Here is an 18,400-nt window from a genome sequence, read left to right on the forward strand (position 1 = left end):
CTAAGGATGATGTAGTGAACTTCGTGGTAGAAAAATGTGAACTTTTCTTCCTCACGAATAAATGCAAATAAGGAAATTATAAAAAGAATGAACTTTCTGGAATTGATTTGTATGCTAACGTCCAAATTTTTCTGAGACAAACAAGCACTCACAAATCTATTTTTAATTAAACTTCATAAGTGGATGAGGTGAGCTTCTATTTGTTCCATAATCAGTCGATGCAAAGATAGGTGTTCTCTAAACTGTTTGCACAAGCAAACATGTGGAGTAATACAAGGAAATAAACTAGAACGGACTGCAGCATCAACATAGATCATATAAAAGGAAATATCATAGGTAATTGTTTGGAAGCGCATACCAAATGCAAGTGCCTTCATTTTCATACATTTTTTTCTAGTAAGTGCCAAACATGCTTGCCATCAGGAGCCTCAAAGGTCCTGCCATACAGAAGATATAGTTCATTTTCTAGAGCTCATTGTAGTGATATATAAAAACAATGGAATAGCATAAATGCTAGATATACAATCGCAGAGCAGCATTGTTATAAAAGTTGATTAACGAGATATTTTTGAGTTTCAAGACATGATAAAATAAGTGAGCTTCCCCTAATGGAGGAACTGAACTTTTAGCAAATAAAAAGGTGAACCGCAGAACCACATTGCTTTTTAATTAGCTATAATTCCCATGTACATGTACCAAACATCGCAGTACGGAGAAAGTGAACTTCAGATAAGAAAAGATTGAGCTTCCAGTCATGCCTAAAGTGCCAACGATCACCATGAAGAGCATCTCTTAGGTGCAGAACAAGCAGCAAAGTGGAGCATGAATTATGAGCTTCCAGGTCGTAACCAAGTGGAGCATGCAGCAATATCATTTGCATGCAGCAACAAGCATAGCAACCATAGTCTATAGTGCGAGGAGCAGACTCACCTGGGCATGAGAGACTCGCCGAAGCCGTGGTCTATAGGAACATTGGTTCCATTTTATGCATGTTCGCAATACAACTCCTGAACAAAACCGAATATGTAAAAGAACTGCTCCAGGACCCAACTGTGAACTTCCATAGAAAAGAAAACTACCTGCGCGGTCGCTGCTTTCGTGCTCTGCTCGTGATCAAGCTTGACGATCCATCTGCAGCAGTGCAATGTGATGTGCTAAGCAAGTAAGATGAGGGGTAGCCTGCTTGATGTCATGCCTCTGGGAAGCTCGGAGCAGAGCCTACAAGGCTGAGGGGAAACTGATGCATGGCAATACCTCCTTACCAACACAGAGGTGAACTTCCTAGAGACACGTGGTGGACTCTCGGGCGTCGCGAAGTGGACTGCCTAGTGGTGGACTGCCAAGCGGTGCGATTTGGACTCCCCTGGCAGCTTCGGGGGCTACGCCCAAGCTGCAGGGTGCGGGGTGTTTACTGTTGCTTCAACTAAAAAGTGATCTTCAAGCTACACCAAGCTAATTACTACGATTTGTTCAGTGTTGCTTCAAGTAAAAAGAAAACCAACTTCCTGGCAGTAAAAAATTCTCACATATATCCAATGCCGTTTTTGGTAAGTACCATGCTCTGTTTCCTAATAATCATATGCACTTAAGAATCCAGTGTGAACCTAAAATGTATTATGATAAGAAGTTGGTAAGCATAAATTTAAAGGGAACGGATAAACAAGTATAACTGAGAATATATTAAAAATCACATCATATTGCCATGAAAGTTTCAAAAATGCACTAATGCCTACTGAACAAGCGAAGAAGTGAACTCCTCGCGTTAGACAAATTGAGCTTCAGCAACGGACAAGGTGCACTTCAAAAACAAAACTAAAACTCAAGAATATGCACTTCTATTTTGGGATCATCTCACTGCTAGGAAAACTAAAAGTGCACTCACCAGATAAGTTCTTTCGATTGATCATTTTTAGCCAAATACGAACACTTCTATTTCACATCAGTGGCATCACTAGTAAGCAGCAGCGATACAGTAGTTCATATCAGCAGGGGCATAAGTTCGCTTGAGTAATGCACGAACCTGGTGCTAGAGGGAGTAATGCACTCCATTGGTGAGCTCCCTGTGGCGGCAGCGGTGAACTCCGCCGGCTCTGTCAGTGGACCGCCCGACTGTGCGATGTGGCCTCCCGAAGGGAGGAGGCCCGGGAAGGCAGGAAAGTGCCACCCTGTGGAATCCCACGCACCTCCCTTGTGAACTGTAGTGGGTGGCGCCGCCGGACCCATTGGACGCAGGGGGTGTACCGGCCGACGGCGGACCGCGTGCAATGCAGGGGAGGGTAGGGCATCTGCCCGACCTGCCGCTGTGGAGCCCTCGCTCGCCGGCGACAGGGAAGATGGGGGAGGCGGGGCCATCGGGGATGTGGGCCTGCGGCAACACGCTAGTGGTTGGAAGTAGGGCGGTGGCCGTGGCGGCGTGCTGGCTGTGGCAAGCGACTCGGCGCGATACGGCGGCGCGACGTGGGGAGGCAGCCGTGGAGACAGTAGGTGGCGGCGCGCATGGAGGAAGGAGGCCGGATCGCGTGGTGGAGTATGGAGGCCGGGGCCGGGCCGTTGGGGAGGGAGGTCAGGCGTCGGGGATCCGGGAGGCGCACGGCGGCGGGGATCCGGGAGACGCACGGCGGCGGGGATTCGGGAGGCGCGCGGAGGCGGCGGTGCTCGCGATTTGGAGGTCGGGAGGTGCCGGCGCTAGCGCGGTGGAGGCCTCGTCGCGGCTCTAGCGCGATGGAGCCCGGGAGGCGGCAGCGCGCTATCTGGAGGGCGGCTGGCGGCGACCGGAGGACGTAGGCGGGTCGGGGGAGGCCGGGGGGCGGTGACCGGAGGAGGAAGGTGGGTCAGGGGAGGCTGGGTGGCGGCGGGTTGCTCGGGCGCAGGGAGGGAGGTGGGGAATGCGGGGGTCAGGGATTTTTTTTTTTTTGACAGAGGTGTGCTTTCGTTGGGTGGGTGGCGGTTCGGTCAGATTCGGCTCGGATCCAGGTAGAAACTAAAGCGGGAATAGGGTTCGAGAATAGCTATTCTAGAACCCCTCTTAAAGGGGGTTCGAGAATAGTTGGGCTCTATATATATATATATATATATATATATATATATATATATATATATATATATATATATTGTCCTAACTATATTGTTGTGTACGCTATTATGCAGAATGAAGCTTAGGGAATGTAGAATAAGGAACATCCATGATGTTGGGTTCATTGACCCACAAATCGTTAATGGATATATGTTAGAAAAACATCCCGCCGACGTGGAGCAAGACCTGTGGCTTTTTCTTACAAAGCAGGAACTCAAAAGTGATATTCTATTTCCTTACCATTTTGGGTGAGTGTTTCTGTCTTGAGTACATTCTCTTTTGTTTACTCCATGCATGGTATGTGGCTATTCGATGAGTTATGCATGACTGTGCATGTATCGTGTCCACAGGTTCCACTGGATTCTGCTAGTAATTCAATTCCACACCTCCTCAGTTCTCGTCATCGACTCTCTGAATATGGATCCAAAGCTTTAGCTCGACATGAGAAGAATGATGCAAAAGTAATTATTTTCATTCATTTGCGCTCTATATCGGTCGGCCTATTTCGTTCATTTCCTAATATCAAGTAACTAATAACTCTCTTGTTCATTTAATTTTCTTTGCCTCATAGGGTTTGGAGACGGTTCGCAGATGAAAATGTCGGTGAATTCAAAAAAGAACTACAATTTAGAAGGTCAGTGACTAGGGATATTCAGCCACCGGGGACCAATCTATATGGATACTATGTTTGTGAGATGATCCGGAGATACACCTCTGAGCGGCAGCCGTCTGATAACAATGTCAAGAGGAATAACCTCCGGAAGACGCTTAGTCCAGAAGCTCGTTTCCGACCACTTCAAGAGGAACTAGCAGGATGGTTCATGAGGGAAGTCCTCCATCCTAAAGGAGAACACTATTACGAGGACGTAGAACTTCTGATGTAGTAAATTATGTATGGAAACTTGTTCAAAATTGTATATGGTCATCCGATATTGAATATATATTGTATATTCCTCTTGAATTCTTTTTGGTTCTAATTTCAAATTTGTTTGAAATTGTACATTCATATGCATGTATGTAGTACCGTAGAATATGTGAAAATCCTTCAAAATTAAAATAAAACACAAAAGAAATAAAATAATACAAATTAAAAAGAAACTAGATTTAGGGCCTGCGGCGGCCTTTAGTCTTGGTTGGCCAGAAGAACCGCGACTAAAGGTCCTCAAAGGGGGGGGGGGGGGGGGCTTTAGTCGCGCTTATTTAATCCCGGTTGCGCAACCGGGATTAATGACACTTGCCAACCGGGACTAAAGCCCCTTTTTCTACCAGTGAACGTTCCTGATATTAATACAACATGCAATATGCATCTTTGATTACAAGTTTTGTAATGGAAGCATGTTAGTACTAGTGTTGATGGACTTCGTATGGCAAACTTAATTTGTGGCAATTCACCAAAATTTGTTAACGTACCTTCTCCCGAAACTGAATTGGTAGGCTGTAAAAGTCTATAGCTATCCACCGACTCTTTTTTCGGAACCAAACTTTCTACACATGAGTAGCACCGACCTCTGACGTGTAGATGAAATTAGGTTAGGTGTGTGCCGGTCGTCACCTTGGTGGTGCGTGTGCTACGTGGATGATGTGAAGCGCCAGATCTTCTTTTGGCAACAAGTGTCCCTCCCTCGCCAATCCAAAGCAGATTAAGCTGACCAATAATTGGGGTTGCCACATGATTAGCTCTGAAATGGATCGAGCACTCGTCGGTTTCTTCTGACGGCTATGCATGCCTCTTCTTGGTTGAACTCACTCGACTTGTCATATCTTCATATTGTGTCTAGGGAAAATACATCGATAATTCTACGAAGTTCAGAGCCACATATATCCAGTTGCGAAGACCTAGTCTGTCCCCTGCGGTAGTGCACCTGCGGCACGAATGGCACAAACGACCTAGTCTGATGCTCGAGATGAATAACAAAGGAGAGAGCCTCCAATTCCCTATCCGACGTGTTCAGCAAATCGACATATGTTTCATGCAGGGAGTACGTTCTTTGTACACATAAAAGTTTAAAATAGCAAGCTATGCGTCTTAGCAGCTACTATTTCCACACGTTAAGAAAGCTATAACGAAGCTAAACTATTTAGCGTTTTATCAAAATAAGATAACTCCTAGAAAAGTTAGGCATGAAATATTCATATCACCTATAGATATGTCAAGAAATTCAATGATACAAACTTATACTACATAAGATGATTATAATAATAAAAGTAGTGCATAAATGTAAATTACATACCCAGGTCTAACTTTCAAATCCAAATATGGAAATATTTTGGTTTATTGGGAGAAATAGCGCTACTTTTTAGCCCTCGCTATTTAGCGAGCTATTAGCGGGAGATTCTATCTATCGCTAAAAGAACATGTCTTTGGGGAAAGTGTTGTGAATCCGCTATAGAGATGCTATACTATTTAAAACTTGGTACACATAAACCACAAACCATGACACCCAATCATGCAAGCTACTCAGTGCGTTCTATAAAGCTTATCGTAAGTTTTAACTAGAACGCCAAAAATTATGGAACAGATGAGTAGTCTATATTTTAAAATAACGATAGAGTTTTGAAACAAAGTAGTATTCTTTTTGCGAAACACAGTGCGTTCACAAAGATGAGGCTTATGAGCATATTCGAGAGACTAAACCTGCGAGATTGATCAAGGGTCTTGAAATTGACGAAGTTCCCAAATATGTCTCACTATCAATGGAAATATCATCTCCCATTGAAAACATATTTCGTTTTCATGAAACATTAAAATGTTAAACTTGAATTTTGATCCAATCTAGCTAGAACACCACTGCTATGGTAACCATCCAACTACAGACCTATAATACTCTAAACCTGAAAGCATGCACGCCACCTAGGCCAACCAAATAATACAAGCCGCAATTCCTTCTGGTGCTTTGGATCCGAACCCGGCAGGCAACGACACCGTACCCTCGCCTTCAAATACCAGCGACCGCAACGCCATACCCTAGCCACACACCAACTACGAGAGCCAGTGACGATATCACTGGTACCACATCAATAACAGCGAAGTGATTTGATAGCCCCCCCTGCAAATGGCCGGCAAGGACGTCGCCGCGAAGACTACCACCGCTGAGCCGAAGAGCGTGGAGCGGCGGCTATGGCGCGTGACTCGCGCCGTTCTCTACATGCTGCGGCGTGGCGTGCTGCCGTCCGGGCGTACGCCTGCCATGGACATCCGCCGCGGCAGGATCGCCGGCAAGGCCCTCAGCGGCTTCGTCAGCTTCCACCGCCATGCTGCCACCGCTCGCTCTAGCTCCGTAGCAGCGAGGCGACGATACGACGGCGAGGTCGCCGGCTACTACAACAACAGCTACGACGCGGCTGACATCGCCAGGGTGTTCGAGATGCTCAACGACAGCGGACACCTCTTCGACGACGAGGACGCGCTAGGGAGGGCGACGCCTTCTCCCGCGCTGCAGACCTTGGGGTGCGGCGCGGCGGCGGCCCAGCTGCGCGTCACTGGCACGCCGTTCGCGTCAAGCGAGCACCAGCAGGTGGACAGGAAGGCCGACGAGTTCATCAGCAGGTTCTACGAGCAGCTGCGTGCGCAGCAGAGCCTCGCGGCCACGCCGGACTACTACGGCTACGCTGCAAGGCCGGTCGCCGCTTGATTTAGAGCTTTAGCGCACGACTGCTCGAGGCGGCCGATCCGGTCGCCCGGCAGGGTAGCACAGCGTCCCCATGTCTTCGGAAGTTCCAAATTCCCCCTCCATCCATCCATAAAAAATGTCGAAGATTTATCTAAATTGGACGTATCTATACAATAAAACGTATAGATACATCTAAATTTAAATAAATTAATTTATGATATTTTTGTGGTCAGAGGTAGTACATACAAGCGTACAGGTTACGCAGTTCGCATCTTGGTGGCACACTGTAATAATTTGTGGCCAGTTATCAGCATACAGCTATTTGCCTGTAGTATGTCTTTTGAATGAAGTCATTACTTTTCCGGCATTTTCCACAGCACACAAAATGGACGACTACTGTAGCAGAAACTAAACGAAAGGGGAATCAGGAGGAAGCCTTGACAGAAAAGACTAAGCAAATGGCTAAGGATTACTACTTTCATCGACTTGGGCGAAGAGAGGTTTTTGCCATCGATCATCGGGATCTTGCAGATTTTCCCAATGATATGTTGAGTTATATGCGGAAGAAGCGTGGATTGCAAAAGACACAGTGATCAGTGCACTTACATTCAGTGGCGGAGCCAACAGGGTGGAAGGGTAGGGCAAGGCCCACCCTAAAATTTGGCCTAGCCCATATGTCTTATATAGAAAACAAGAAAAAAAGAAAAAAAGTCTAACCCAGATTAGTCTGCCCCATCCTAGCAAAATGGGCTGGATTCGCCACTGCTTACATTAATTAAACACCGTTATGAAACAATCCTGCATGATGTTAAATTTTTGCCAATCGATTCGCCAACAACCCCATAAATTAAGCTTACGACAGGGTGAATTGGGATTTCCTTGCGGAGGTTCTTAGAGGCAAAGGGTTCGAGGAGGGTTACATCCACCGCGTTTCCCAGCTAGTAGCCGGTGGACAGACTGCTATCTCGATCAATGGGGTGATCGGACCCTTCTTCCGTAACAAGCGAGGGGTCAGACAAGGGGACCCCCTCTCTCCGCTGCTGTTCAACTTCATTGGGGAAGCTCTGTCCGCAATCCTCTCTGCTGCTGGGAGGGCGGGCCACATACACGGGGTCGTGCCGCACCTTTTCCCAGGGGGGATCTCCCACCTCCAGTACGCGGATGATACTCTAATCATGATACAAAACTCAGACGAGGACATTGCGAATCTGAAGTTTCTCCTTATGTGTTTTGAGGAGATGTTGGGGCTCAAAATCAACTACCATAAGAGTGAAGCTATTGTCATGGGTCAGTCAGCCAGGGACCAGAAACAAGTTGCCAACAAGCTGAATTGTAAGCTGGGGGCTTTCCCGTTTATCTATTTAGGTCTGCCCATTTCGGACCGAAAGTTATCTCTAGAGCAGTGGCTCTTCCTGGTGAGGAAGCTGGCGGTTAAGGTGGAACCGTGGCTGGGAAAACTTATGTCCTCGGGTGGACGCTTAATCCTTTCCAATGCCTGTCTAGACAACCTTCCAATGTTTGCTATGGGTTTGTTCTTACTCCATGATGGGATCCATGCGAGGTTCGACACCCACAGGTCCAAGTTCTACTGGGAAGGAGCGGGACCAAAGCGCAAATACCATATGGTCAATTGACCCACGGTGTGCAGGCCAAAAGAACTTGGGGGTCTTGGCCTGCTCAATACCAAGAAGATGAACCAGGCTCTCCTTCTCAAATGGGTGTGGAGGTTGTATCAAGAGGAAGACACCATCTAGGCAAAGCTGATCAGAGCTAAGTATCGCGATGCCAATGACATTTTCAGTGGCAATGGGCAAGGTGGCTCGCAATTTTGGAAGAGCCTACACAAAGTGAAACACCTCTTTAAAGTGGGGGCAAAGCACTTGGTGCGAGATGGGCACCGTACCAATTTTTGGTTGGACTGGTGGATTGAGTCGAGACCCCTCAAAGAGCTATTCCCGCTTCTGTTTGCTATTTGCGAGGATGAATTGGTGTCGGTTGCTACGACCCTTCAAGGGGAAGGCCTAGCCATTAGATTCCGTCGCTCTCTGGACCAGGAAGGGACGAGGCAATGGAGGACCTTATGTAACTTGGTTGAGGATGTGACCCTGGTACATGGCATGGACCAGATTCGCTGGCATCTGGACAGCTCGGGCTATTTCTCGGTGAAATCGATATACTTCAAATTGTCTCAGGGCTCGTCGGTGGCACACTTCAAGGACATGTGGGAGTCCAGGGTGCCTTTAAAGATTAAAATCTTCTCTTGGCAGCTGGCCCTGGATAAGCTTCCATCTAACCTTCAGATTGCAACTCGCCACGGACCATCGACGGGCGGGTGTTTCTTATGTGGTGCACCGGAAGACGCAACCCACATTTTTTTCAGCTGCTCCTTGGCGCAATTCGCTTGGGCGGTGCTGCGCCAGTTGCTGGGATGCAATTGGCGGCCAGCTAACTTCCCACAATTTCATGCTATCCTTTCGGGTTTTGCGGGCTATACTCGCCGCATCTTGTGGGTCTTATTCTTAGCACAATCCTGGGCGCTTTGGACGATCCGTAACAAACTCACTATCGAAAAGAAAATCATTAACCATCCCGCTGACTTTATCTATAAAATTGTGATTTTTCTTCAGCTCTGGAGGCCCAAGTTCAAGGGCATGGAAAATGAAGGACTAAGCTGGATGGAGCGCGAGCTGCGGGAGCTCTACACCTCCATGAAGCCAAGAAGCTGAAGCAGTGAAGCGGCGTCGTCCCTGATCAGCCACATCTCCCTGCCGCGCGCTTTCACTGCTGTGTGCTACACTTGCTTGTACCCCCTAGCTATCTTATGTTTTTCTGGCAAAGCTGTATGCCGCAGCATGTATAACCGTTAAGTGTGAACGGTATGCTACCTGGGCTTTATTAAGTTAAAGTCGGGCAATAAAGTTGCCTTATATCTAAAAAAACAACCCCATAAATTTCTGTCTTATTCGTGCACTAAAAGGGGGACTGCAATACGCCGACATGAGATAATTAATCAGAGCAGACGCCATTAGTCATGCATATTTTAAAATGTAAGCATCTTCATCTCAAAGGGAGAAAATAAATTATGTCTTTCGGCTCAAAATAAAATTCTTCGTTTTTTACAACAACCTTTTTTTTGTATGGATACACTTTCTCAAATACTCCTAACTAAATGTATTAGATGTTCGTTTGTAGGAAAATCTACATCTCACCCTCTAACGAGGAGAACTAGGAACTATAGTAGTAGAATATTATTTAGATGTTCGTTTGTTGTCTTTAATTTGTAAATTTATATCTATAAAGAAACAAGTGTATGATGATAAATCTTTCGCTTTCCTATCACCAACGCTTTTTTTGTTACGAAATTGTATTGGATATACAATATCACATACATTTTCTGATATACATCACAATTTATTACACGAGTAATTGTTCGGGGTGCCGAATATCACACAGGTTTTTAGACACACATCGCAAATGAGGAATTCATGTAAAATCGTTTGCGAATTATTGGAATGATAAGATTCCCGCGACTTTACCATTTCATTGAAAAATGAACTCTCAAAATTCTCGTGTTGTTTATATCCTCGCCTATAAAATACCTCGCTCACTATTCCCATCGGTTATCTCTCACATCGGCACCGTTTACAACACAAACGGTGTTGCGGAAATATATTTGTACTTACACGCATAGGTGTGGATGTTTTCGTCACCGTTCATTATGCTTTGAGATTCAGATAAAAAGAGGAGAGAAAAAGTAATCTTTCCATCTACCATGGTGAGCACGAATCTATTGTCACTATCCAATCACTAAAACCATGCTATTCCATCTAACACACATCACCCCACACAAATTTCTTGCATACAAGTTGGATCAGAACCAATACTTAAGAACGTGGTACATAATATGCATCTAACAATACATCTTACAAAAATTATCTCATAGCACAATCATAGAATAAAGATCCACCACATATGAATTACATATATGACAATAATCATGTTAGGCAGCTCATATGGTACTAAGAACTATGAAGAACATGAGAGAAATAAATCAAGCTACTGCCACAAACCCATAGTACAGAGGTGGACTACCCTCCCTGATCATGGTGATGATGAGGAAGACGCTGGAGTAGGTGGAGATCCCTGTGGAGGCGGCTCCGGCGGAGTTATCCCCTCCAATCTTCTCTGTTGTAGCCTCCATTTTCGTGTTTCTGAGTTTCTGCGGCGCTCTACTTTAGAGAACCCTTTGGGGTCATATATATATATTGGCTTTTAGGTCAAAATACATCGGTTCGTGAAAGAATCAAGAGAATTGGATGATTGACGTCCGAGGGGGGATGGCGCGCCCTAGCAAGGTGGGCGCGCCACCTGGCCTCTTTTGGCCCTCATGCATCTCCAGGTCGGCTCCAAAAACCCATCTTGCTCCTTCTGATGAAAAAATAACGTCCCCAAAATCCTAGCTCAATTTGACTCCATATAGATCACTAAAAGTGAAAATACACAAAACAAGGTTTTCCTATTCTGGAGAGTTATAACCCAAATGCAGGGGATCGTTGGTAAATCCCCATAAATCAATGTAAAACATGGTATTATCATCATATATGTTGCAAATATGTGGGAATTCAATATGATAAATGACAAAGTTCATCTATGCATTTAAATGAATCAGTCATGTGCCATGCTGGATCTACACCTAGGCATTCCTCGGGCCAGGCCTAAAAAATCCTGAACCTAAATTCCTAGGCCTGAGCCTAGCCCGGCCCGGCCCGACCTTCGAGCTTAAAAATCGGGCCCGAAACCAGCCCGAACAGAGAAAAAGCCTGGCCCAGCCCGACAAACCCGGCCCGAACTGAGCTAAAATCATGTTTTTTGCAAGCTCGTGTCCGTCCCAGCCCGACATTCAGGCTCCAAAATCAGGCCTGAACTAGGCCCGACATACAAGGCTAACCCGCCCGGCCCAGGCTATCCGGTCCGGGATGCCCATGCCCAGCTGTAGCGGGATCATCGCACATGTTTTTACTACAAAAAAACGTGAGTGAATTTGGGCCCTAACCCTACCATCTTATTCTGAGAAATAAGGACCAGTAGGGTCCTCGTCCGGTCTCACTTCATGGAAGCCGCCACTTCTCTTCTAGATCACGAAGTTGACACCTTTGCTCCACTGAAGTCACCTGGTTGGCGAGTGATACGTTGCAAACGTATCTATAATTTTTGATGCTCCATGCTTGTTTTACACTAATTGCTATATGTTTTGTTTACACTTCGTGATACTTTTATGCATTTTCTGGCACTAACCTATTGACAAGATGCCACAGTGCCAGTTCCCTGTTTTCTGCTGTTTTGTATTTTAGAAAAGTTGTAGAGGAAATATTCTTGGAATTGGACGGGATCCAGAGCAGAGAAGGATGAGGGCCACGGGGTGGCCAAACTTACCCTAGGCGCGACCTAGACCTGGCCCGCGCCTAGGGGTGGTCTGGGGCCACCAGGCATCCACCGACCTCGCCCTTCCGCCTATATAAAGCTCCCGACGCAAAAACCCTAAATATACAAGCCTCCGTCCACGAAAATTTCCGTAGCTCCGCCGCCATCGCAGAGAAGATTCGGGGGACAAAAGTCTCTGTTCTAGCACCGTGCCGGGACGGGTAATAGCGCCGAGAGCCATCTCCATCGACTCCACCGCCATCTCCATCGCCATTGCTGACTCCCATGATGAGGAGTGAGTAGTTCTCCCCCGGGGCTGAGGGCTCTACCGGTAGCTATATGGTCTATCTCTTTCTCATGGTGTGATCTTTATGTAACCATGAGCTTTGTAATCTACATGTCGTTATGCTATTCAAGTGAATTTTACTGATGTGATCTCCGGAGACTCCTTGTCCCACGTGTGTAAATGTGTGGGTGTGTGCATCGTGTGGGTCTTTTATGCTATATTTCACGGAATACTTGTTCACTGAATTATGATTTGAGTTGGATGTCTCTATAAAATTGTGGTTTGTTAGTACCTCCCATGAATGCTCAAAGTGCAGCATGGGGTGTTCATTAGTACTTGAGAATACATCTTTAAGGTTTGCTTTTGCAGCCCCACGCGGTGAATTAGTGTTCGTTATCCAACCAGAGAGTAGTTCATAGTAGCATAGTGAAGTGCTTATATTTACATTCCTTTATGATATCATTATTGAGTGTGACCACAAGTGAAAGTATGATCCCTAGGCCTTGTTTCCAAACATCGAATCACCATTTATTTACTGTTTTACTGCATGTTTACTTGCTGCCATATTTATTTTATATTTTTATTACCACTCATATTCATCCATACCACTTGCATTTTACTATCTCTTCACCAAACTAGTGCACCCATACATCTGACAAGTGTATTGGATGTGTTGGGGACACAAGAGACTTCTTGTATCGTAATTGCAGAGTTGCTTGAGAGGGATATCTTTGACCTCTACCTCCCTGTTGTTCTACAAACCTCTGCACTTGGAGGACCAACACTGTTTACAAGAATAGAAGCGTGCGTAGACATCAGTCAGACGTAAGCTAGCTAGCTTCTGGAGCTTTGCCGCGATGGGATGCAGATGACCTCGCCGACGATTTCTTCATCGTGTACGCGTGCCAACACGCGTTCAAAGGCTAGAGGTGTTGGAGATATGCCCAAGAGGCAATAATAAAAGTGGTTATTATATATCTTTATGTTTATGATAAATGTTTATATACCATGCTATAATTGTATTAACCGAAACATTGATACATGTGTGTTATGTAAACAAACAATGAGTCCCTAGTAAGCCTCTTAACTAGCTTGTTGATTAATAGATGATTAGTTTCATAATCATGAACATTGGATGTTATTAATAACAAGGTTATATCATTATATGAATGATGTAATGGACACACCCAATTAAGCGTAGCATAAGATCACGTCATTACGTTATTTGCTATAAGCTTTCGATACATAGTTACCTAGTCCTTATAACCATGAGATCATGTAAATCACTTATACTGGAAAGGTACTTTGATTACATCAAACGCCACTGCGTAAATGGGTGGTTATAAAGGTGGGATTAAGTATCCGAAAGTATGAGTTGAGGCATATGGATCAACAGTGGGATTTGTCCATTCCGATGACGGATAGATATACTCTGGGCCTCTCGGTGGAATGTCGTCTAATGTCTTGCAAGCATATGAATAAGTTCATAAGAGACCACATACCACGGTACGAGTAAAGAGTACTTGTCAGGAGATGAGGTTGAACAAGGTATAGAGTGATACCGATGATCAAACCTCGGACAAGTAAAATATCGCGTGACAAAGGGAATTGGTATCATATGTGAATGGTTCATTCGATCACTAAGTCATCGTTGAATATGTGGGAGCCATTATGGATCTCCAGATCCCGCTATTAGTTATTGGTCGGAGAGAGTTCTCAACCATGTCTACATAGTTCACGAACCGTAGGGTGACACACTTAAGGTTTGATGTTGTAATAGTAGAACTTGAATATGGAATGGAGTTCGAAGTATTGTTCGAAGTCTCGGATGAGATCCCGGACATCACGCACTACAAGGAAAAGGCCTACCGCCGGCGAACCTAAAAGGCCCATTGCCGGCGCACCAAGAGCCCACCGGTGCGAACGGGCCGGTGATAACTGGCCATTGCCGGCGCACCAGGCTGTTCGCCGGCGATAGTATGGATACTGCCGGCGCGCCATCGATGATTCGCCGGCAAAGGACACGTTCCACCGGCGCGCCAGCAGCTGCGCCGGCAGTAGTGCGTCGAGCAATGGTGCATGCCTCATGCGCCGGCAGTAGGTCATTTAGGTGCGCCGGCAATAAATTCGAAAATTCTTTTTTCAGCTTTTTTCCAGCATATTAGAATACATATTTGACAGCAGTATATATTTACAACACAGTTCATATTTATACAGCAGAACATGCAATATGAGAAGCACATAGAGAGCCAAGTCTCATTTCGGTATCAATACACAAATACGCTAGTCTCGTTTCGGAATGGTGATTCATACAACATGTGCATATGCAACACCAAAGGACTAAGTTTCACAAAGTTAGAAGTCTCGGTAGTCGTCACAAGTGTCGTCATACACCTCACAATGTAGCTCCTAACCTAAACTACAATCATATAGAACATGAACAACATGGTCACGATGACCATCATCACGAAGGCCATGGTCTTCATCCGGTTCCTCCTCATGTCCCTCATCTCTCCCGCTAGATAACGGGCGTATCTTCCTTCCGCCTCCACCCTAGTGGGGTATCCCTTGTAGCTGTTGCCGCTGAAGCGGTGCACATCTCCGACAGTCCTCCCAATCGTCGTAGACTCCAGGAACCCTCCCCTTGTACACGACATATGTCGTCGGCATCTCCATGCACAAGACAAGTAAAACGTTAGTACCAATGCAATGAACAAGTGCCAACTCAAATAAGAGACAAGTAGTATGAACTAAATAGCATGTGCCTCATACTTTGTTGGTCGAAATAAATAATAACATACAGGGATGGGGTCAGCGAGGCTAGGTAGGATGCACAATAGATTGATATTTGTGGCCATCACACCAAGCCTCACTGGCCCCACCCCGGAGTGTACAAGTGACCAAACATTTTAATCATTGGCCAATGCAATTAAGAAGTGCGAACTCAAATAAAAGACAAGTAGTACGAATTAAATAGCGTGCCTCATACTTTATCGGTCGAAACACATATTAACATCCAGGGATGGAGTCAGTGAGGCTAGGTAGGATGCACAATAGATTGATACTTGTGGCCATCGCACCAAGGCTCACTGGCTCCACCCCCGAGTGTACGAGTGACCGAACATTCTAATCATCGGCGAACTCCAAATACGAGGCAAGTAGGGGTCGAGTAAATGCAAATAATTATTAAGGTATCTACACCATAATCTTGAAATATATAGCAAAGTAAATGAAACTATAGACACATGTTCACATGCACATCCATACAACTAAATAAAAGCAACAAGTCGATTCTATGGGAATATGTAGCAATTATTACAGTACGGAAGTTCAAAGACATATTGTTCAAGCTTTAGCAGTAGTGTTCCTGTCGTAGGATCAGGTTGTACGCCTAGGGGGGAATGGACGGCAGCCCTCAAGCGTGTTGAACGGCCTCTCATCACGCGACATCTCCAAGCGGAGTTCTATCTCGTCATTAGGTGGTAGACCGTAGCCGTAGAAGAACTCGCTGCACCTAGTGTTGACATCCTGCACGATTACCGTGCAAATGAACTGCTGGATGCGACCCCAGTTCTTCCTAATCTCTCTATCATGGGCATCCGCCATGTTTGCAAACCTGTTTCTGAGACTCTCTGGCAGCAACATGTCATCTGCGTACTTTATGTACTCCTGCATCTGAAGGATGGCGTACCACGCGTCCATCCCATTGTCTTCCTTCGACTGCCTGAGGCAGGGGAAGTTGGTTGTGTGGGTTAAGACCAAGCCTCCTCGGGATTTCCTCTCTACTTTGAGGGGGCCTGCCTTGTTGGCGAAGCCGGTGAGAGCATCATTGAGAAGGGCCCTGATGTGGGAGTAGTCTTTCTTCTTGTCCCTACCCGAGTCGAGATAGACTGCATGCGAGTGTTGCGGGTGCACGACGATGAGAGTGCAGAACTTGTCTCTGCGGAAAACACACGGATTAACCTTTGGAAATGCAAATGGAGATATACGATAGAATGGTGATGGGGACTAGCGAGTGATTACTTACTCGGGGAAGTAAGGGATGAGAATGGCGCCCTTCTTAATGTTCGCCAGCATGAAATCCTCGACCTGCTTGGTGGCAATCGCCCGATCCCCAGGGTTGCAGATGATGCTCTCCCGCATATAGAAGGGGTCCATTATCGCGATGGTCGGCGATCCCCTCCTTAACGATCTGGGAAGACAAGCTAAGAGCAACTAGGCGAACCACACTAAAGTGGAGCATTTGCATGCGAAAGATGCTGAAGATGTCATTGAACCGAATGAAGCACAAGTCCGCGGGGTACTTCTCGAAGAATTTCATGCCAGTTGGCACCTTCGCCAGGAAGAGAGGGTAACTAGGATCTTTTGATTTGAGAAGCTGCTTCTCCAAATACTGGACTTGGTTATGCAAGCTCGCCATATCCCCGGTGAGTAACCTGAGGACATGCTCCGGCAGCATCGGTTCACCCAAGTGATGCAGAGGTCGCCAATTGTTTGGCAACTTGTCAAGGAGTGCCACCTTGTCCTTGTCTTTGGCCGCCGCCTTGTCTTTGGCGTCCTTCTTAGCTGGCCTCTTCCTCTTCTTGGGTTGTATTGCTGGACCATCCATCGCCGTAGTGGCCGTAGCACGGAGTGTGTTTGGGCTCAGCATCTTTTTGACGGCGGCGGCGGCGACCTCATCAGGATTTTCCTCCTCAGCCGTTTCTTGAGAATCGAACAGCTTCTTGGAGCACCCATATTTCGAGGCCAGCGCATCCTCATGGACAACTTGTGAAGACGTAGGAATATCCCATTGGAAGTCGTCACGTTCGTATTCCTCGGCCTCTGGCGCCGCTGGCTGTTGTGGTGGGGCGCTGACCACCGGCGCAGCTGGCCGTTGTGGTGGGGCGCTGACCTCTGGCGCAGCTGGCCGTTGTGGTGGGGCGATGACCACCGGCGCCGCTGGCTGTCGTGGAGGGACGCTGACCTGTGGCGCCGCAGGGTGCTTGTCTTTGCTTGTCGTCGAACCCGAGTAGGTGTTGATCCTAATTAGGGTCTTCGGCCATAGCAGTACCCAACCCTTCAGTGAGGCCAGATTCAACGGGCTATCGTCATCGACACCATGCGGTTGATTAGGAGGAAACAAATCCTCATAGCCCGGTAACGCCCGATCCACTTCAACCCGGTAAACGTCATCCTCCATATCTCGTGTGTGCCACTTCTTATCCAGGGGCCGAAGGATGGACCCCCTCGCGACGTCTTTGAGTTCGCCGTTTGCTCTCATCAGGAAGGTGCATGGCGTTGAGAGCGCCTGCGAGAACATGTGTATGGCGTTAGAGAGAGGGCAAGGATGACGAAACTAATATATTAACTTGATGTACACATGGGTTAATTACCGTGAGGGCGTTGAGCTCGGCTAATGTCGACGGGCTGGCACATGCGGCGGCGGGCGTGCAAGTGACGGAGGGGCTGCTACCCGGCATGGACGGTGAATCCCTAGCACCAGCGACATTGCCGGCGGCCGGAGGAGTCTCCATTATAACATTGTCATTGCCGGCGGACGGCGGCGCCATCGAGTTGCTGCCGTCGAAGCTAACCACTTGCATTTTCGGGGGGGGGGGGGGCTTGTTTGCCACCCTCATACCCACGCGTGTAGAGCGTTGAAATCTGCTTGGACTGAAGCGGCGACTTCAGCTTTGACTTCAGGTACGAGCGTAGCTTTGAGTTGCGGTACCAGTTGCGGTACCAAACCAGCTTGGACTTGGGCTAGGATTGACTCCCTCATTTCCTCCGCCTCCCGCTGCTTCCTCTCACTGCGCGCATTTTTATCGGCCGCAGACGACAAGCCATAGTGACCATGCTTGTAGCCTGTACCGGCACCAGCCACACGGCCTCTATGCGGCCTTCTCGTCGGTGAATGCTCATTAACGATGTTTAGCGCCCGTACGAGAGGTTTGTCCCAGGCTACCCTGCCCGTCGACGCCTGGGAGGAGGAGCCTTCGTCACATTGAGAAAGTCTTTGTCTTTCTT

At 46.9% G+C, this 18,400-nt stretch overlaps 1 protein-coding gene across 1 annotated transcript; it reads left to right on the forward strand.

Moving 5' to 3' along the window:
* The first annotated feature begins 6,053 nt into the window (after nucleotides 1-6,053).
* Nucleotides 6,054-7,189, forward strand: LOC127309622 (uncharacterized). The gene has a single exon (XM_051340403.2). The coding sequence runs from the start codon at nucleotides 6,127-6,129 to the stop codon at nucleotides 6,703-6,705; it is 579 nt and encodes a 192-aa protein (XP_051196363.1). The 5' UTR covers nucleotides 6,054-6,126; the 3' UTR covers nucleotides 6,706-7,189.
* The last annotated feature ends 11,211 nt before the right edge of the window (nucleotides 7,190-18,400 follow it).

The sequence above is a fragment of the Lolium perenne genome, chromosome 6, assembly GCF_019359855.2.
Source record: "Lolium perenne isolate Kyuss_39 chromosome 6, Kyuss_2.0, whole genome shotgun sequence".
Lineage (NCBI taxonomy): Eukaryota > Viridiplantae > Streptophyta > Magnoliopsida > Poales > Poaceae > Lolium > Lolium perenne.

Coding starts and splice junctions, on each gene's coding strand:
- LOC127309622 (XM_051340403.2), top strand. CDS start 6,127: ATGGCCGGCAAGGACGTCGCCGCGAAGACTACCACCGCTGAGCCGAAG.